Source organism: Physeter macrocephalus, chromosome 3, assembly GCF_002837175.3.
Source record: "Physeter macrocephalus isolate SW-GA chromosome 3, ASM283717v5, whole genome shotgun sequence".
In the NCBI taxonomy this organism is placed as follows: Eukaryota; Metazoa; Chordata; class Mammalia; order Artiodactyla; family Physeteridae; genus Physeter; species Physeter macrocephalus.
This window is the reverse complement of record NC_041216.1, coordinates 3,757,509-3,779,073: the sequence shown is the minus strand read 5'-3', so window position 1 is coordinate 3,779,073 and position 21,565 is coordinate 3,757,509. Positions and strand designations below refer to the sequence as shown.

The 21,565-nt window shown below is 40.6% G+C and overlaps 2 protein-coding genes across 4 annotated transcripts in view; both read left to right on the top strand.

The window, feature by feature from the left end:
- Window positions 1-8,521, top strand: part of RLF (RLF zinc finger) — a 72,736-nt gene extending 64,215 nt beyond the window's left edge. For 2 of the 3 annotated variants that reach the window (XM_055082788.1, XM_028485862.2), the window contains one exon: window positions 3,401-8,514. In XM_055082788.1, coding sequence (XP_054938763.1) covers window positions 3,401-8,050 — 4,650 coding nt within the window. In that variant the 3' untranslated portion in view covers window positions 8,051-8,514. Of the gene's footprint in view, window positions 1-3,400 lie in introns of all 3 variants that reach the window. The other variant, XM_007114255.4, reaches the window with a different exon arrangement.
- Window positions 8,522-14,690: 6,169 nt separating this feature from the next.
- Window positions 14,691-17,393, top strand: TMCO2 (transmembrane and coiled-coil domains 2). Its single transcript, XM_007114254.1, has 2 exons — window positions 14,691-14,994; window positions 16,996-17,393. The coding sequence occupies exons 1-2, from the start codon at window positions 14,761-14,763 to the stop codon at window positions 17,308-17,310; spliced, it is 549 nt and encodes a 182-aa protein (XP_007114316.1). The 5' UTR covers window positions 14,691-14,760; the 3' UTR covers window positions 17,311-17,393.
- The last annotated feature ends 4,172 nt before the right edge of the window (window positions 17,394-21,565 follow it).

Genomic DNA, 21,565 nt, shown 5'->3' with positions numbered 1-21,565 from the left:
AGTTCCTTTCAGTTGTAGGGCTGAAGTCCTCATTTTCTTGCTGGCTGTCAGCCACGGTCTGTTTTCAGCTCCTAGAAGCCACCCTCATGCCATGCCTTCATTTTCAATCCAGCAAAGGCACTAGGAATTCTTCAAATCTGGCCTCCTCTACCTCTGACTTCCAGATCTAGATTTAAAGGGCTTGAGTGATTAGGTCAGGTCTAGGTAATCCACTTGTCTTAAGATCAGTGGATTTGAGGCTTTAATTACATCTCCAAAGTCCCTTTTGCCATGTAACGTAACATAATTATAGGAATGATATTTATAGGTTCTGCTTATACTCAAAGCAAGGAGATTATACAAAAGTGAAGGTCAGTGGGGGTCATCTTAGATTTCTGTTTACCTCAAGGAACCACAAAAAATGGGAAAGCTGCTAGAGGATTAGGGAAGGTGGGCTTCTGGCACAGACCAAGGAATTTGCTGTCCATTTGTATAACCAGAACCCATTTCTTTTTCATCTCAGTCTAGGACATTTTCCACTGTAATCCTTGTTTATATTTGTCCTGAAGGGTAGGAAAGATATGGACTGGTAGGTGGAAGGGGAGTGAATGTGGAATTATTTTCAAATTGAGAGACTTACCTCTAGCTCTTTAAAAGAGAGGTGATCTAACCTGTATCAGTTGGGATCTAGTTCTACTGTGAATGGTAGATATCCCACAGTGATAGTGGTATAAAGAAGATAGAAGTTTCTCCCTCTCCTATACAGGTAGATAACCCAGGTAGACAGGCCAGGGTTGCTCTCATGGCTCCACATATCAGAAACCCAGGTTCCTTTTATCTGCTGTTAACACTTAGCTTCCATCTCATATTCCAATCCCAGCTATAATGTCTCCATTCCAGATAGCGAGAAGTGGAGTGGAGAGCAAACCACACTACGACACACCTTTTCCCCCACTCCTTCCAACACACACACACACACACACACACACACACACACACACACACACACACACGGTTACATCTAGCTGCAGGGGAGAGCTAGGAGATATGTTTATTTGATTATTCCAGGTGACTTTGTAACCAGATAAAACCAGGTGTTCTGTTTTTGTAAAAGAAGAGGTGAAACGATATTAGCACAACTAGCAACCAGTCACATAGCCCTTGGGAAGGAAAAGGTTAATAATGCTGAAAAGCTTTTGTGGGCGTTGGGTCTCTTGCAGAAGGAGGGCCTTGTAACAGAACCTCCTTATTTTCTGGGCTTCAGTTTTCTATAAACAGAGCTTAAACCAAATGATCAATTAAAAGTGCTCGGAGTTGTTAAATTTTGATTCTGTGACTTGAGAAAGTCATATTGGAAGGGATGACTTCAGAGAATCCAGGGTCTCTCTCAAGACTTCAGAAATAGTATGACAGAAGAAAGGATGTGGATGTGCTTATATTTGAAGTAGAAGGCATGAGAAGAGGGATAATCTTGAAGCCAGTTTATTTGGCCTTAGGGCCCTTTTTGGTGGAACATATAAGTAGTACTGTTTTGCAAAACATGACCTTGTTTAGTTTAATCCCTTCTCTTTAGTAATAAAGAAGATGAAAATTAGAGATGCATGACTTGTAAGGATCTAGACCATGGGTATCTTGACAAATGGCATAATGTGATGTAAGGTTATCATTTGTAAGAGCACAGGGAACTTGGAGAAAGTCTGTTAAGTTTTAAAATCATAGGTTCTCAACAAGTTACTTAACCCCTTTTGAAGACTGTGAGATGAACAGCAAAGAATGTCTGTTCTTTCTTAAACAGCCTAACCTAGTTGAAATGGTAAAATCTGTGAAATCATTAAGAACACTTTTCAAAAAAAAAATAACTACCATTATACATTCTGAACAGATATACCAAGAAGTTACTTCTTAAAGGAGTGATGAATAAATCAGAATTAGGATATGGAATGTGGAGCTGAATTTTGAAGAAGCTGATAGATATGAATAATTTGATAGGTTTTAAACCAGGAAGCTGAAGAAGTGCCTTGGCATATTGTATCAAGGGCACATGGGATATGGCCAAGTCAGTTAACTTTGGAGTTGGTATAGAGTGTAAAGTGGTTAAGACTCAGACGCTGGGAAAAGATGCTTTAAGTTTAAATTCTTGCTCCTCTGCTCACTAGCTGGTGACATTGGGCAACTAATTTTCTGAGCCTTGGTTTCTTCATCTATAAAATGAGGATGATGTATGCAAAAAGTTTATTTAGACTAGTGCCTAGGATGTAGTAAGGAGTCTGTAAATTGATGGCAATTATTTCTTTGTGTTCTCAGCATTTAGAATGGTGCCCAACGAGAATAATTGCTTAGCAAATTGATGTTTGAACAGTGGAATTTATCCTCAAATATTTTACATGGGGTTCTGTTGAATATTTACTATGTGCCAACATTGTAATACTCATTTTGTGTCACCTTATTTCATTTTTATAACAACATTAGGAGGAAAATCCAGTACTGCCACTATAATTATCATTGTACAGATGAGGAAACTGAGGCTTAGAGGAGTTAAAAACGTCTCGTTGTGAAGCTGGGGTTCAAAGTCAGTCAAAGTCATACTCAAAATTCTGTGCTCTTAAGTACCATATTTTTAGCCACTCTGCCATAAGATCCTGCTTTTCTTGGTTTATATTATTTTCAAGCACGCTTTCAGCCTCTCACATGAAAGAATCATCTTAAATGCACTTGCCTTTTATCATATACGACCAGATCTTTTTTGTGATTTTTGACTGATTTCTGAGAACCTGCTGCTATAGAGAAATTTTCTGTTGTTTTTCCATGGGATACTGAGATTTCAGTACACCTGTAACTATAGATTATTAATTCTTTTAGGAGGAAATGGAAAGGATCATTTATCCTAAGCCTTGAGGTTTTGAAAACACCCAGTTGTTCATGACATAGACATATGAGTTTTTAAACTTGAATTCAATCTTAGACTCACTTTTATACATGTGTTTCCTCTTGCACCCATTTATTTAAGCACTATCCTTCCTGCCCAGCTTGAGACAGTTCTTTTTTGAATCCTTCAGTGACCTTATTTATCCTGAGCTCCTTTTAATTTATGTGCCTTTATACATTTGGCACACAGATAAATTCCTTGAGGGTTAAGGACTGCTTTAATATGCAGTGCCTTATAAAGTTGGATACTCTGTAAATGTACATTGTTGTTGTTCATGGTTGTAACATCTAATCCAGTCCTTTGCATGTTGAAAGAAGGAGGATCTAAATGTAACTCGCAGGAAGAAAGATTTAAGAACTTTAAGTTTTAAGAAGTAAGTGTGTGTGTGTGTGTGTGTGTGTGTGTGTGTGTGTGTGTGTATCTTATCAGTGAAAGTTATGTAATGTTTCCAAACTGGGAAAAAAAAAACCTTTTCTTCCCTATTTTTCTTAACAGGCACAAGATGCTGGTCTTGGGGTGTCGATTTTACTATGTGTCAGAGCTCTTCAACTCAGATCAAGTGAGGATGAAGAAATGAAGGCCTCAGTTTGTAAAACAATTGCTTGTCTTTTACCAGAAGACTTAGAAGTTAGACGAGCCTGTCAGCTTACAGAATTCTTAATTGAACCCAGTTTGGATGGATTTAATATGTTGGAAGAACTGTATTCCCAACCAGATCAAAAATTTGATGAAGAAAATGCACCAGTTCCAAATTCTCTCCGATGTGAGCTTTTACTAGCTTTAAAAGCCCACTGGCCTTTTGATCCTGAATTTTGGGACTGGAAAACTTTAAAACGACACTGCCACCAACTTCTAGGACAAGAAGCCTCAGATTCTGATGATGACCTAAGTGGCTATGAACTGTCTATTAATGACACAGATGTTTTAGAGTCATTTCTTAGTGATTATGAGGAAAGCAAAGAAGATAAACAATATAGAAGAAGAGATTTGACAGATCAGCATAAGGAGAAAAGAGACAAAAAACCCATTGGTTCTTCTGAAAGATACCAGAGATGGCTTCAGTATAAATTTTTCTGTTTGTTATGTAAGCGGGAATGTATAGAGGCCAGGATTCTTCATCATTCTAAGATGCATATGGAAGATGGAATTTACACCTGTCCGGTTTGTATTAAAAAATTCAAGAGAAAAGAAATATTTGTTCCTCATGTGATGGAACATGTTAAAATGCCACCAAGCAGAAGGGACCGCTCTAGAAAGAAATTACTGTTGAAAGGCTCTCAAAAGGGAGTTTGTCCCAAGAGCCCTTCTGCAACCCTGGAGCAAGGTCAGTCATTGAATGAACAAGCCAAAGGAGAGTCACATGAATATGTCACATTCAGCAAATTAGAAGATTGCCACCTGCAAGACAGAGATTTGTACCCATGTCCTGGCACAGACTGTTCCCGTGTGTTTAAGCAGTTTAAATACTTAAGTGTGCATCTTAAAGCTGAACACCAAAATAATGATGAAAATGCCAAGCACTACTTAGATATGAAAAATAGAAGAGAGAAGTGTACTTACTGTCGACGACATTTCATGTCTGCTTTTCACCTGCGAGAGCATGAACAAGTGCATTGTGGTCCTCAGCCTTATATGTGTGTATCTATAGATTGCTATGCTAGGTTTGGATCAGTGAATGAACTGCTTAACCATAAACAAAAACATGATGATCTGCGTTATAAATGTGAATTAAATGGCTGTAATATTGTTTTCAGTGACTTGGGACAGCTTTACCACCATGAAGCACAACACTTTAGGGATGCATCTTACACATGCAACTTCGTTGGCTGTAAAAAGTTCTATTATTCCAAAATTGAATATCAGAATCACCTCTCAATGCATAATGTTGAAAGTTCAAATGGAGATGTGAAGAAATCGGTGAAACTTGAGCCTGCAGCAGGTGAAAAACAAGATTGTATTGATCAGCCCCATCTACTTGACCAAACTGATAAATCACATTTACCAGAGGATCTTCTTTTTTGTGCAGGATCAGCTAGTTCTCAAATAGAAACTGCAGAAAATCTGAAAGAAAACAGTGACAGTAATTCTAGTGATCAGTTAAGTCATAGCTCTTCAGCTTCCATGAATGAAGAGTTAATTGACACACTGGATCACTCTGAAACTATGCAGGATATATTATTGTCTCACGAGAAAGTCTTTATGCCCTCCGGTTTAAAAGAAAAATGTTCCAATGTGGCAGTTTGTTTTGATGGGACTAAGTTCACCTGTGGTTTTGATGGCTGTGGTTCCACGTACAAAAATGCAAGAGGCATGCAGAAGCATCTAAGGAAGGTTCATCCATACCATTTCAAACCCAAAAAGGTAAAGACAAAAGATCTCTTTCCCTGTTTGGGTAATGAACATAATCCAACAACTGAAAAGTTTGATACAGAACCTAAACCTAGCTCAGATACAAACAGTGACTCCCCAGATGAAGGTCTAGATCACAATATTCATACTAAATGTAAACGAGAACATCATAGTTATTCCTCAGAAGCCTCCATTTGTGCTTCTAAAAGGCCGTGTACAGAGGATACCATGTTGGAACTTCTGTTACGCTTGAAGCATTTAAGCTTGAAAAACTCAATAACACATGGCTCTTTCTCAGGGTCATTGCAGGGGTACCCATCCAGTGGTGCTAAGTCTCTTCAAGCGGTGTCACCTACAATCTCAGACCTTAATTTTCAGAATCAAGATGAAAATATGCCAAGTCAGTACCTGGCACAGCTGGCAGCCAAGCCTTTTTTCTGTGAGCTTCAAGGATGCAAATATGAATTTGTGACCAGAGAGGCTTTGTTAATGCATTATCTTAAAAAACATAATTATTCAAAAGAAAAAGTCCTTCAGCTAACCATGTTTCAACATCGGTATTCCCCGTTCCAGTGTCATATCTGCCAAAGGTCATTTACGAGAAAAACACACCTTAGGATTCATTATAAAAATAAACATCAAATTGGTAGTGACAGAGTAACTCAAAAACTATTAGATAATGAAAAATGTGATCATGAAGGCCCATGCTCCGTAGACAGGTTGAAAGGTGATTGTTCCGTGGAACTTGGAAGTGATCCCAACAGTAACTCTGAGAAGCCACACTGTCATTCTAAAAAAGATGAGTGCAGTTCAGAAACAGATTTGGAGTCATCCTGCGAAGAAACAGAAAGTAAAACATCTGATATTTCGTCACCAATAGGTAGCCATAGAGAAGAAGGAGAAGGAAGAGAGGGGAGAGGTAGCAGGAGAACTGTTGCTAAAGGAAATCTCTGCTATATTTTGAATAAATACCACAAACCATTCCATTGTATCCATAAAACTTGCAACTCCTCATTCACCAATCTAAAAGGCTTGATTCGCCATTACAGGACTGTACATCAATACAACAAAGAGCAGTTATGTTTAGAGAAAGACAAAGCGAGAACCAAAAGGGAACTTGTCAAATGCAAAAAGATATTTGCTTGCAAATATAAGGAATGTAACAAACGTTTCCTGTGTTCCAAAGCTCTTGCTAAGCACTGTAGTGACTCTCATAACCTAGACCACATTGAAGAGCCGAAAGTGCTTTCTGAAGCTGAGTCAGCAGCCAGGTTTTCCTGTAACCAGCCTCAGTGCCCTGCTGTTTTTTATACATTCAGCAAGTTGAAGCACCACTTGATGGAACAGCATAATATTGAAGGAGAAATACATTCAGATTATGAAATTCATTGTGATCTTAATGGCTGTGGCCAGATTTTCACCCATCGCAGTAATTATTCTCAACATGTATATTATCGACATAAGGACTATTATGATGATCTGTTTAGAAGCCAGAAAGTGGCAAATGAAAGGCTACTAAGGAGTGAAAAGGTGTGTCAAACAACTCACACTCAGGGGCATGAACATCAGACTACCAGGAGATCGTTTAATGCTAAGGCTAAAAAATGTGGCTTAATCAAAGAAAAGAAAGCTCCGATTAGTTTTAAAACAAGAGCTGAAGCCCTCCATATGTGTGTGGAGCATTCTGAGCACACGCAGTACCCTTGCATGGTTCAGGGATGCTTATCTGTGGTGAAGTTGGAGAGCAGCATAGTGAGGCATTACAAACGTACCCATCAGATGAGTAGTGCCTATTTAGAGCAACAGATGGAAAATCTTGTCGTTTGTGTTAAGTACGGTACCAAAATTAAGGAGGAGCCCCCTTCTGAAGCAGAGCCCTGTATAAAGAAAGAAGAAGATAGAAGCTGTGAATCAGAGCTCACAAAGCACAGCCATTCCCCGGGTGACAGTAGCATACCTGTCCAGACCGCCGATTCCCTTTATCCAGGTGAAAGGGATGGAGGTCAGAAAGGATGTACAGAAAGCAACCCAGTTTTTGATGCAGATACTCTGCTCTACAGAGGAACTTTGAAATGTAACCATAGTTCAGAAACCACTTCTTTGGAACAATGTAATACAGTTCAGCCTCCTCCTTGTAAAATAGAAAATTCCATACCTAATCCTGATGGGACTGAAAGTGGGACTTATTTCACAAGTTTCCAGCTGCCTTTACCAAGGATCAAAGACTCAGAAACTGGGCAGCAAAGTTCAGGGCAAGAAAACACTGTAAAAAATTCAACCCATGTCCCAAAAGAGAATTTTAGGAAGCATCCACATCCCAGGTCATTTGATTTGAAGACTTACAAACCTATGGGATTTGAATCTTCATTTCTGAAATTTATTCAGGAAAGTGAAGAGAAAGAAGATGATTTTGATGATTGGGAGCCTTCAGAGCACTTAACATTAAGTAATTCTTCACAACCCAGTAATGACTTAACAGGGAGTGTTATGGCAAATAATATGGTGAATGACAATGACCCTGAAGTTGACATACCTCATTCTTCCAGTGACTCTGCAATTCATGAGAACCTGACTGCAATCCCACCTTTAATAGTAGCTGAGACGACAACAGTTCCTCCCTTGGAAAACCTGAGGGTCGTATTGGACAAAGCATTAACAGACTGTGGAGAACTTGCCTTAAAACAGCTTCATTATCTTCGGCCAGTGGTTGTCCTTGAAAGATCTAAGTTTTCCACACCAATTTTAGAGTTGTTTCCAACAAAAAAGACAGATGAGCTTTGTGTAGGAAGTTCCTAAATAGCAATTTTGTTTTAGAAACAGACTGGCTCCAACACTGCAACATGGGGACAATTGCCAACTCGAACAAAGGCTGAGAACCAGCCACACCATTGTTTAGGGTAGAATAGGCTGTGTATTTACATGAATGTATAATATCTATGTCAGCAGTATTGGCTGAGTCCATTAGCTCTCCAGTTGGTTTATTGATTGGGTTTTTTTTGTTTGTTTGTTTATTAAAAAAATGGAACTGTATTCTTGTTTGGTGCTAATTAATACATCAAAATATATTGGGGCTTCCTTTTTCAAATTAAGTGTGCATGATTGTATATGGAACAAATACTAAGATCCCAGGGTGGGAGGGCTAGGGAAAGGGATATGTTCTTACTTGACTTGAATGTGCACCTGAGGGTGCTCTGTGTAATATATTGTACACTACAGCATCTTATATTTTTTGAGTTGAGTTTCAATAAATTACAATTTTTCACCCATTTTTTTAGTCATAATGAGTTTTCATGCCACACATAAATTGGAATTGCACTTATATTTTCTGGAATGTGCACTTATATTTTACCCCAGTAGTTTTTTGTTTCTTATTAACCAAACCATTCAGATCAAGCTTCCTTTTGAATGACTGTTGTCTTAAAATTTTTGTGGAAAGAAAATTCCGAGATAGAATAATTAGCTCTGAGAGTCAAGATAGCTCCCAGAAGAGGATGTCCGGGAGTTGTCCAGGGAGAAAGGAGAACGTATGCCGAACATAATGTGAAGGGCACAGCAAATTCAGGGATGTAAAGTCATGTTTCCAGGCAACTACAAATAATTTGATAGGCTAGCAGTAAAAGGGGAGCACTGGAGCGGATGAGATTATTGTAGAGATAGGCAGGAACCAAATCATGAACACTAAGGACTTTGGACTTGAGTCCATAGGTAGCTGAGAGCCTTTGAAGAATTTTAAACAAAACATTCATATTAATCTATAGATCACTTGAAATGAGTGTGATTTGAGGGGCTGAGAATGGAAACAGTAGATATTAAGACTATTGAAGTAATTGAGGCAAACTTGGTGAGAGTCTGTACTGACAACTGCAGCAGAGGGGTGAGTAGATGACATTGAAAAATTCAAGAGGATTATTGGATGTTGGAGGGTGAAGAAAACGTTTTGAGCAAAACTTAAGGTTCAGTAGTGATAAAACCAATTGAGGTGGGACTACAAAAGGAAGAAGTGGATTTGGGGGAAGAGGATGGAATGTATTCTTATAAATACAGCAGCTTTATTCTCTGTTCCTTTTAAAGTTTTCAGTCACTTTCATTAGCTAGCAATGAAACGACTCATACTCCTAATATCCCTTTCTTATGCCTCTGGTTAAGATTTTAAGATCTTTTCTCTGACCCTTAAACCTTGTTTTATCAGCTCTTCAGGGATTTCATTCTGCCACCTCCTCACCCTAAGAGTCTAAAGCACCCCCCAAGCCCAAGTCATTTCTTGGCTCAGATCCTAGTAGGTAACAGGATTCTCAAACGATTCTGTTGAAAGAAAAAGTGACAGAGTGGAACATCTTAGAGGTTGAGGTCACTACTGACTCCTTTGGGATCTTTGGCTAATTTCTTCTGTGGGCTTCAGTTTCCTCACTTATGAAGTGAGGAGGTGTAGGTGATCATTTTGAAAGGTCCTTATCTGTGATCTGAGCATGAGAAATAACCAGTGGCCTCATTTAAAAAATTCCTAATACTAGAGATTTTTAGATCAGACCAAGAGAAAGCTGCTAATTTGTTTAAGACTCAACTATATCCAGCTAAAAAAAAATTTAAAAATAAAGAGGAGGGCTTCCCTGGTGGCACAGTGGTTAAGAATCCGCCTGCCAGTTCAGGGGACACAGGTTCGAGCCGTGGTCCAGGAAGATCCCACATGCCGCGGAGCAACTAAGCCAGTGAGCCACAACTACAGAGCCTGCGCCCTAGAGCCCGCGAGCCACAACTACTGAGCCCATGCACCACAACTACTGAAGCCCACACACCTGGAGCCCGTGCTCCGCAATGAGAAGCCACCGCAATGAGAAGCCCGTGCACCGCAACGAAGAGTAGCCTCGGCTCGCTGCAACTAGAGAAAGCCTGCACGCAGCAACGAAGACTCAACGCAGCCAAAAATAAAATAAATTTTTTAAATAAATAAATAATAAAAATAAAGGGGAATTCCCTGGTCGTCCAGTGGGTAGGGCTCTGCACTCCCACTGCAGGGGGCAGTTTCAATCCCTTGTCAGGGAACTAAGATCCCGCGTGCTGCCCAGTTCGGCCAAAATAAAATAGACTCAACTATATCCATTCAGCCACCTCTAACTCCTACCTCCTGGAAGGACCAAGTGAGTGCATTTGCAGTGGAACCAAACCCTAATTTTCAGAACCCAGTTGAAAGTTTGCTTTAAGATGACCCTAAGATCATTTTCTGTTCCAGTTGTAGCGGCTTGCTTCATTTGATCTTTACTGAAGACAATGTTCTGTTAAAAACCAGCATGTGTGATTATATGATAATACAGAAGATCAGAGGATTATTTTTGAAGTTTTCAGTACTGTCATTTTTACTTGATGTCTCTTTGGGGTTTGTCCCCAACCCCTGACACAGACCTGGAAGCACTGAGTTTGTGCCCCCTAAAATGATAGGTGGAAGTCGAGAATGCCGGGCACTTTGATTCTTGAATTTTACCCAGAATTCTCTTGCTTCCATGTTTCCCCATGTTCATGAGCACATGTGTGAAAGAGAGCGAGTGGGGAATGATGGAGAAGAAAGGTTTTGATTAGCCTTCCTAGGGATTTCATCCCTAACCTATCCTCTCGGTCCCAGGTTACCTACTTTTTTTTTTTTTTGGGGGGGGGTGGTTACCTACTTTTGACCTGCACTGCGAAGGAGAGTCACTGGAGAACAGAGTTAGTCATTAGCCAAATATTTAAAGATAATTCCAGATGTTTTGGGAGATAAAAATAACAAAGCAGATTTGTTACAGGATCTGCTATCATGGAGCTTTAATGTGAGAGCTGGGGTAGCTTAAACATTTTAATCAAAGTGTGGTCATGGATCAGCAGCATGGGCATCACCTAGGAGCTTGTTCAAAATGTAGAATGTCAAGTCCAGACCTCCTGGTCCAAAATCTGCATTTCAGTAAGATCTCCAGATGATTCATAGGCACAGAAAAGTTCTAGAAGCAGTGGCCCAGAATACGAAGTGGGAAGTGCTGTGAGAATGCAGGATAATTACACTTTTTTTTTAGCACTTTACATAAAATTATCTTGTTGAATTTTCATAATTCCATGAAGTCAGTACTGTTAGTATTCTTATTTGACAGATAAAAAGAGAGGGATGAAGTGTCTTGCCTAGCTGATAAAAGCTAGGAAGAGGTGGAGCCCGGTTTCCAATCTCATCTGACTGGAAAAATATCAGGGAGGGGAACTTAATGTGAAGGAAGAAAGATGGAAAGTGGCAGGTGGTATTTAAAGTACCAAAAATACAGTTCTGTAATTAAGCTGTATTTTTTGTGAAAGTGAGTAGTGGGAAATAAAGTTGGAAGCATAGGTAAAAGCCAGGTCATGCAGATTCAACTCCAGTCATATGTCCAGTGTTGACAGTTACTCATTTGAGAAAGAGGTGGAAAGGAGAAACTGTTGTTTATGTGAATATCGTGTGACCTATGAAAAAGTCAGTCTTTCTTTCGGAAAGAAACTTCTGAAAGTCAGAAAAGTTGCTTGGTCCCCTCTTCGCCCCCATGGTAGACTGTGAGGCCTCGCAGCTTTATACTTCTGATTGGGGACACAGCCTCCTATTATGTACAGCTGAGTCTGCAAAGAGAGGCCCACTGTGCTAGCAGGCCTGCTTTGTCTACACTTGCAGAAATACAGTCTGTGATGGCCTGCATTTGGAAGCCTGAACCTCTCTGAGGAAGTAAGTGGGATAGTCAGGAGATTTAAAAACCTGTCAACCCGTATTTGGCAGGTTTAGCCTGGAAAAGAGAAGACAAGAGGCATAGGAAATCTATAGCCAAATATTTACTAAGCACACACCTTCTGCCAGCTCTTGGGGAGAATGTTGAACATGACAGGGTAAGTTTCCTGCATCCTGGAGATTAGAGTCTAGTCAGGAAGACAGACATTAAACAAAACACTAAAAATAATTAGTTAAATAAAAGTGCTACAAAAGATGCCCTGACTGAGGGAACCAAAAAAGAGGACAGGAAAATCTTCCTTAAAGGAAGTAATGTTTAAACCTGAAGAAATAATAGGAGTTAGGATAATCCAATTATGTGCCAAGGCTTTGTGGTACAACAGCTTGGTGTGTTAGTGACATTGACAAATCTAGTAGAGCTATAGAGTTAAGAGAATAAAAGGGAAAGGGGTAGGAGAGAAGATTGGATAGGTCAGCAGGAGCCAGGTATTTTAGTGCCTGTAACCATGGTCTAGATTTTAGATTTTGTTTGAAAGACAATGAGGAACGTAGTGAAGGTTTGAAAGTAGGCACTGCATATATCATATGTTGCGGTGTAAGTCAAGAAGTCCTAATAGGGCACAATGTGGAAGTGACAGGGATGGATGGATGGATGACACTAAAGGTGGGCTGAGGTATCTTGCATGGTGATAAATTCATCATTGGAGGTGTTCAGGTGTCCGAGAGGGGAGTCAAACAATAAATGGGTTTTCAGACTAGATTCTCTTTGAGGGACTTTATACTATTGAGATCCACAATACCTTGCATTTGGTCATAAACATCACTATAAATAATAGTTGCCCTCTTTTACACAAATTATCGAATTCTCATTACAGTAGCCCTACAAGGTAGGAATTACTCTCACTTTACCAATGAAGATATTGAGCCTCAAGTAACCTGCCCAAGGTAACAAAGTTAGTGAATAGTACAGCCAAAATTTGAACCCAGATCCATTATACTCCCAAAGGTCTATCCTCTTAACAGCTACTCTATAAAGCTTCTATAGAAACGAGTACACAAATATGGTAATAGGCACTTGATGATTGAACAGTTTAGGCTATAAAGATATTTGGAATTCTTCTAGGGGACTTTGTATTTACTGAAAAATATTCGAATGCCTGCTAAGTACCAAGCACTAGGGATACAGTAATCAATAAAGTGGACATGGTCCCTGTCTTCCTTGAGTTTACAATAGTCAGGGAAGATATATTAAACCCAAAATTGCACAAATAACCTTAATCGTGTTAAGTGCTTTGAAAGTAAAGTCTAAGGTGCCATGTAACAGGAGGATCTCATCTAGTATAGGAAGTCTTGGGTAATGATTCAGTTGTCACAACCATATTTTTCTCCAAAAAGTTTTTGGTTATCATTCTTTAATGGTTTCTGATGTATGTTTAACTTGTTATAGTAAAATCCCAAGTCTTAGCTGAGTAATTTGTATTCCTTTCTAGAAAAGATTCTGGTTGTGATCAGTCACTAGCAGACTATGGGTTTAACATCATTAGCAGTCGCTCCTAAATCAGTAGGTCATTTCGCCCTGACATGGTACTATATATCCAACAACATTCTAGACTCCACTTTCTGGATGTGTCCCTGACACCTCAAGCAACTTGCCATACCTCTGATTCCTGCAAGAACAAAACAGTTATTCTTTCTCCACCAGGCTTCCCTATTCATTTTCTTTCTTTCAGTCAACCAGATGAACAAATCAGAATAGCGCAGACAATATTTTTCTAAAAGTTGTCATAACTGACCCTTTCTCTCCTTACTTACCATGCCCCTCCCCTCCTCCTGGTGCAAATCCTCTTTTGGATTCTTGCTGTCTTGGTAACTGATCTCACAATTTATATTATACGCTTGTGTGTGAACTACCTTTTTTCATGTAAGATTTTTGGGAACAGACCTTATATTTTATACTTTCATACCTCCTTGTTGAGTAGATAGGTACTAGTCAGTAAATAATGGATTTGATAACATGGCATATAGGTAATGGTACAGCATGCTACTGTTTACAAAGTGCTTAGGAAATTATACCATTTGTTCCTAATATAAATCTTATGAAGGAGATGTAAACAGATGAGCAAAATGAGGCTCAAATATGTCAAAAGCTTTTCCAAAGATCACGATTTCTAAGCAGTAGTGACATATGAAAAAGGAAATGCTACAAAATGATCGTAATAACCTCCCTCCACATTTACCAAGTAAACTATTCGCTCTTTAGGAAAGCCCTTTTTAAATCCTGTCTCCTCTAATCTCCACTTAACCTCAGTTTTCTCAGTTGAAATGTGAAAATAATTGCTCTCCATCCCATGGATTGTTGGAAATGTTATATACATTGTTTAAGAGGGTAACCACTAGCCACATGTGGCTACTTACATTTAAATTTAATAAAATGTAAAATTCAGTTCCTCAGCCACACTGTCCACAAGTGACTAGTGGCTTCCATGTTGGACAGAGCAAATACAGAACATTTCCATCATTGCAGAAAGTTCTGCTGGACAGTGCTGTGTTAGAGCTAGGACTTGCCGAAGATTAGAGAGAGTGCTATGACTGAACTGAAAACTCAGGCCACTGTCTGCTTGGTTTTGAGTGAGAAGTTTCAGTGGGTGAGTGGGAAACAAGCTGAGCTTCAGAACAGTGATATCACAAAGCACAGCTCACAATGGCTTCAGAACTGGACTCCCAGACCACTCTTCCTAACTCGTATCTAGGTTCCTAAAGCCTCTGCACATGCAGTTCCTGGAGCTGCTGTTATATTAAAATGTCACCTGTGTCTTCTATCTGGGACATCATAATAGACTATCTCTCTCTGAGCTCGATATGGAATTATCTCCAAGCAACTTTTCTGGGAGAGACTAGTGTGCTTCAGCAAACAAATTTGGGGCTACTAGATAATCTTGCTCCGGCTGTGCAAGTTATCCTGGGGATTTCCTTTTTGATTTTGTTGGGAATAGGAGTATATGCCTTATGGAAACGAAGTGTTCAGTCAATTCAGGTTATACTCTTTCGTTACAGAGAAATTTAAATAATTTTACATTGAAATTTGGTCCATTCTCTCCCATATTGCTGCCACCCAGTTTTAAGACCATGCAGATAAACCAGAGTGAAGCTTTGTCTCTGAAGCTGGTTGAAACGACGTTATCCTTAAAAACTTCCATCAGTTAGGTTTTTGGCATAAAAATGGTCTTTCTCACAATGATCTTTGGCTTGTCTTATAATAAAACACATTAAAGAAGTTCATAATCCGAGAAGGCAGCCTTACCTCCAAATTTATTTGATCATATATTTGTATTCATCTTTGAGTGTCTAACCGTGTGCCAGACACCATGTGGAGTACCTCTTATAGAATAGCACTGCAAGTATAACTGGGATCTTGGGTTTCGCCTTTCTGTTCTTACTGTGCCTTTGCTCTGTAACTGATGAGGAAGCATGTATATTTATTTAGTCATCACAATGAATAAACAGGGGCTCTTTTTGGGAATAGGAGTACAATTGGCTGGGATTATGAAAAACATTTAGGATTTTACATACATACCTCTGTTTAATTACCAATAATAGCTATATTGACAATATAGTTAAAATGCTTTGAGAATCCCAACAATTCCATGAAATAGAGATTATTTTCATATGACGAACCAGGAAACTGAGGTGCATTGAGGTTCAGCCTAAATTTAAGGAGACGGGATTTAAAGAGGGCTTTGTTAAAGGGTGACTGGTTTACTTGGTAAATGCTGAGATAAGTTATTACTGGATTATTTTGTAGCATTCACTTATTTTCATGTCACTACTGTTGAGAAATCAGTCACATGCATTCTCTTAACCTCTCAAAACCTTGCATGGTAGGCAGGGCGGGGATTATTATCTCCATTTTGTAGGTGAGGGAACTTGGTTATCACTGACCCAAGGTGACATAGATTGTAAAAGCTGGCAAAGCTGAGATTTGAACCCAATTTTTAGGATTCTAAATGAAATTCTTCTCCAAAAATCTCATTTAATATAGTCCAACTGACCTAAATCCCCAACAGGGATTTGTGTGTCTACATGTTCATATACATGTATTTCAGTTAGAATATAGAAGAATAGAAGGCAAAACACCAAGCTCTTATCTGTACTTCTGGGTTCTATTCTTGTTTGGTTATTGTTTAATTCAATCAGAAAGATGAATTCGCAGCCCTCCAGACACCTCAGCCAAGAAAAAGAGGTAGTATAACAGTGGTCAATAAGCTCTGGAGTCAGACTACGGGGGCCTCTTCATTCTATCACTTGCTGTGTGATCTGAGAGCAATCACTTAGCCTGTAAACCCCAGTTTCCTTATCTGTGAAATTGGTTTGCTAACAGTGCCTCCCTCAGGTTTTTGGTGAGGATTAAAGGAGATCTTGTATGTATAAAGCTTAGCACACAGTAGTACTCAATAAGCAGTGCTAGTTATAATAAGGAAAAGAGATGATTTTTTTTTCTTTTCCTACCAGGACTCTGTCCTAGCACATTAAAAAAATCTTTTTCTATGACCAGGAAATCCAGTGTTTCAGACCACGGTGTCCTAAGAGAATATACATGGAAATCAAAATTCCTGGATTCCAGTCCTGGCTCTACCATTTCCAAGTATATGACCTTTGACAATGACAGAGTTCAAACTGGAAGGCATCTAAATGGTTATCCAGCTGTTTTTTTTCTACATAAATAGGTCCTGCATAGGGAAGGAAACTCCTAGCACAGAGCCTTGCATGAGGCAGACTTTCAGCAAACAGTATCTAATATTATAATCTTTATTAATTATATTAATTATAATAATCCCTGACCTGCCTACCACTCCATTTTGTGATAAAGCTCAAAAGACAAAATAGGTGTGAAGATGTTTTGTTAGACAGAAGGTTTGGCTTAGGAATGAGGGATTATTATTACTTTTAGAGTCATCTTTTGTTTTTGCATCTACAGTAAACTGTGGCATTTCACATGAATAAACAAGTAACTTCAACTTCTGTTGTTTTATTTTAGAAAATATTGTTGTTTGCAATCACACTCTACAAACTTTACAAGAAAGGCTCAGATTTTTTTCAGGCTTTGCTGGTCAACCCAGAAGGGAATGGTCTCTCATTTCAAGACAATAATATCTTCCTGTCTTTGGGTCTGCAAGAGAAAATTCTGAAAAAACTTCAGACAGTGGAAAACAAAATGAAGGACCTGGAAGAGATGATCATTTCCCAAAAACCTGCCACAAAGAGGGATTGCTCCTCTGAGCGTTACTGCAGCTGCTCCGACTGCCAGAGCCCCTTGCTTACATCGGGGTTTACGTCCACATCTGAAATGTGATGGACTCCAGTCTTTTCTAGAAAAGCACTGTTTCCCTCACGTGTGCAGTGGAGTATCAATAAAGACAGAGAACTATATTGAAATTACCCAGCCAGGACTGGCTCTCTATTCAGCAGGGCCCAGCTTCCACTTGTGTGTGTGGTGGGGTTACGTGGGGGATCGTGGTCGTTAAAAATGTCTGCGATTGTGGTGCCCACTTGGCAGGCTGGAGACACTAAGCAGCCATATAGAAAAGGAATCGTGGGAGTGGGAAAAGAAGGGAGAGTGGTCAGGGATGTGGCCTTGAGCTCCATGCTGAAGAGGTTGGATTCGATATAAAAAAACAGCAAGAAAGTGCTGTTAAGGGTGATGCTGTGGACTGTCCTATAGAGAGGGAGGTTGGCTCTTGTGCTGGTTTTTGGCCTAAAGATAAATATGTGGCCTGGAGTCTCCCTGCATTAATTATTCAGAGGTGGGCAAGGGTGGGGCTGGACATAAAGGAGATTGTTTGATTTTATCCAATTTTACTAATTCTTATTCTGTGCTAAGAAAGCATTGTGATCATCCTTGGGAATCTGTTCTGAGTGCTTCTGGAGCACTCAGTTTGGTTGATTGGACAGGTCATTTCAGAACAAGGAATTATAAAAATAATACAGGGAATTCCCTGGCAGTCCAGTGGTTAGGACGCCGCGCTTTCACTGCCGAGGTCGTGGGTTCAATCCCTGGTCAGGGAACTAAGATCCTGCAAGCCGTGCAGCCAAAAAAAAAAAAGATAATACAGAACAAGGGTCATATCTTAACTTAGGTGAATTCACCTCGTGTGAATCCTAGCTTAGCAGGGAGGGAAGAGGGAAGGAGGCACCTACCTGCCATTCCAGTCAATGAGTGTGTCCCCTGCTGAGAAAGATGGCGTACTGGGGAGATGGTGGTAGATGTTCATCTCAGTGGGTCTCAGATTCCACAAGGCTTATAGTGTGTGCATTTTGCCACAGTAAATGTGATTACAGTCATTGAAACAGTTTGTAACCATCTGACACCTAAATGAAATACTTTATAAACAGTGATTTGTTGCCATGCTGGAGGAAAATTGGCTGCCTTGTTCCACAGGAGACAACACAGCAGTCTCCCAAGTGATGCCGAGCAGGGCCCTGTGGGGTTCCCGGGCATGGAGGGTTTTTTGTCCCCCATTTCTTCAAAATGAAGGACCTGGAAGAGATGATCATTTCCCAAAAACCTGCCACAAAGAGGGATTGCTCCTCTGAGCGTTACTGCAGCTGCTCCGACTGCCAGAGCCCCTTGCTTACATCGGGGTTTACGTCCACATCTGAAATGTGATGGACTCCAGTCTTTTCTAGAAAAGCACTGTTTCCCTCACGTGTGCAGTGGAGTATCAATAAAGACAGAGAACTATATTGAAATTACCCAGCCAGGACTGGCTCTCTATTCAGCAGGGCCCAGCTTCCACTTGTGTGTGTGGTGGGGTTACGTGGGGGATCGTGGTCGTTAAAAATGTCTGCGATTGTGGTGCCCACTTGGCAGGCTGGAGACACTAAGCAGCCATATAGAAAAGGAATCGTGGGAGTGGGAAAAGAAGGGAGAGTGGTCAGGGATGTGGCCTTGAGCTCCATGCTGAAGAGGTTGGATTCGATATAAAAAAACAGCAAGAAAGTGCTGTTAAGGGTGATGCTGTGGACTGTCCTATAGAGAGGGAGGTTGGCTCTTGTGCTGGTTTTTGGCCTAAAGATAAATATGTGGCCTGGAGTCTCCCTGCATTAATTATTCAGAGGTGGGCAAGGGTGGGGCTGGACATAAAGGAGATTGTTTGATTTTATCCAATTTTACTAATTCTTATTCTGTGCTAAGAAAGCATTGTGATCATCCTTGGGAATCTGTTCTGAGTGCTTCTGGAGCACTCAGTTTGGTTGATTGGACAGGTCATTTCAGAACAAGGAATTATAAAAATAATACAGGGAATTCCCTGGCAGTCCAGTGGTTATGACGCCGCGCTTTCACTGCCGAGGTCGTGGGTTCAATCCCTGGTCAGGGAACTAAGATCCTGCAAGCCGTGCAGCCAAAAAAAAAAAAGATAATACAGAACAAGGGTCATATCTTAACTTAGGTGAATTCACCTCGTGTGAATCCTAGCTTAGCAGGGAGGGAAGAGGGAAGGAGGCACCTACCTGCCATTCCAGTCAATGAGTGTGTCCCCTGCTGAGAAAGATGGCGTACTGGGGAGATGGTGGTAGATGTTCATCTCAGTGGGTCTCAGATTCCACAAGGCTTATAGTGTGTGCATTTTGCCACAGTAAATGTGATTACAGTCATTGAAACAGTTTGTAACCATCTGACACCTAAATGAAATACTTTATAAACAGTGATTTGTTGCCATGCTGGAGGAAAATTGGCTGCCTTGTTCCACAGGAGACAACACAGCAGTCTCCCAAGTGATGCCGAGCAGGGCCCTGTGGGGTTCCCGGGCATGGAGGGTTTTTTGTCCCCCATTTCTTGTAGGCAAGACTCCAGCTTCCATGACCTTCCCTGAGTTCCAAAGGGCAGATTCGAACAGTTGCTAATCTAGGGAGGAGCAGCCAGGAAACCACCTGAAGCAAGATTAAAGGGACCAGAGAAGCTCATCAAGATTAGGAGACCACCAGAGACCCTGCACACACCCTAATCCTGTCAGCAACCCCACCTTTTGAAACTTTGCTGAAGAAAGAAGAACGCAAGACTGTCGCTGCCTTGATCCTTATCACATACCTCTGACCACTATCCCGAACGAGGGGGGCACAGTTCTTGAGGCACTAGCCTGCTGTGTTCCCTCTCTGCCTGGCAAAGAAATAAAGCCACTCTTTCTTTCTCCTCCATAACTCTGTCTCTGTATTTCTGTTTGGCGTCGGTGTACAGAGAACCAAGGCGTTGGCATGACAAGTGACATCTTCCTAAGGGATTTCTGCAGGTAATTCTGATCATAATTTTTGTCCAGTGCATGGGAGTTAAAGTGCAACTCCTGAACAAAGATGAGACTTCACTGTGTAGTGCAAAAACAGGCTGGTGAATACAGGGCGGGGCCAGGAAAACCTTGGCAGAGGAGGTGACACTGAGTTGTCCCATAAGGGGTTACACAGGCAGACACTGAAATGGAAGGTATTCCTGCTGGTGGGCTTACCACAGAGCCATGTGAAAAAGAGGATGGCTTACTTGGAGGGCAAGGAGAGTTTCAGGGTGACTGAGCCTATTTCCAGAGCGACAATGAAGGATTTTGGCTTCAGGGAAGGACACACTAACCTCATCCTCAAATCAGCTTTAATTTAAGATGTGAACAGAACAGATGGGAGTTATCAACAATGTGCATTATCTGACAGTGGAGGTGGGAAGGTTTTTAACTGTGCTGCTGAAGGAGTGCCATGCAATCTTTTAAAGTCAGTGTCTCAATTTTTTGTGCTAAATTTCAGTGCCTTCATGCATAGTTCCAGTCTTCTTGTCTTGGTTACCGCTCTGGGGTATATCAAAGGAAAGTGTCAGAAGAAGGTCTAGAAGAGTCGAGTGATGTCAGGTTATGAAGGGCCTTAAAGTTCATGCCATACTGTTGGGAATGGCCCAGTGAAGGTTTTTAAACAGGGGAGTAACATAGATTTGGTAGTCTGTGTGGGAGACAGAGGATAGAATGAGCTAGATGCAAAAGAAACTGATGGGGTTGAAACCGGAGGGAAGGGGGCAGGGCACAACCTTTAAAAGAATGACATAGCCCGAGGACACGACATAAACTGATTAGAAACAAATAGGTCCAAGATGGCAGACAAGTCGACTTCCACTAGACCTTGAGCCTCAGTACACACTCACTGTAATACAGCGTGCTAAATGACACACCCAGAGGCGCCATGACCATTCCAAGGCCGACCCTAAAGGTCAAAAAGGGCTCCACAAGAGAAGCCACCGCAATGAGAAGCCCGCGCACCTCAACGAAAAGTAGCCCCTGCTCACCACAACCAGAGAAAGCCCTCATGCAGAAACGAAGATCCAACGCAGCCAAAAATAAAAATTAATTAATTAATTAATTAAAAAAAAAACTACAATGAGGTATCGCCCCACACCAGTTAGAATGGGCATCATCAGAAAATCTACAAACAACAAATGATGGAGAGGGAGTGGAGAAAAGGGAACCCTCTTGCACTGTTGGTGGGACTGTAAATTGATAAAGCCACTATGGAGAACAGCATGGAAGTTCCTTAAAAAACTAAAAATAGAACTACCATATGACCCAGCAATCCCACTACTG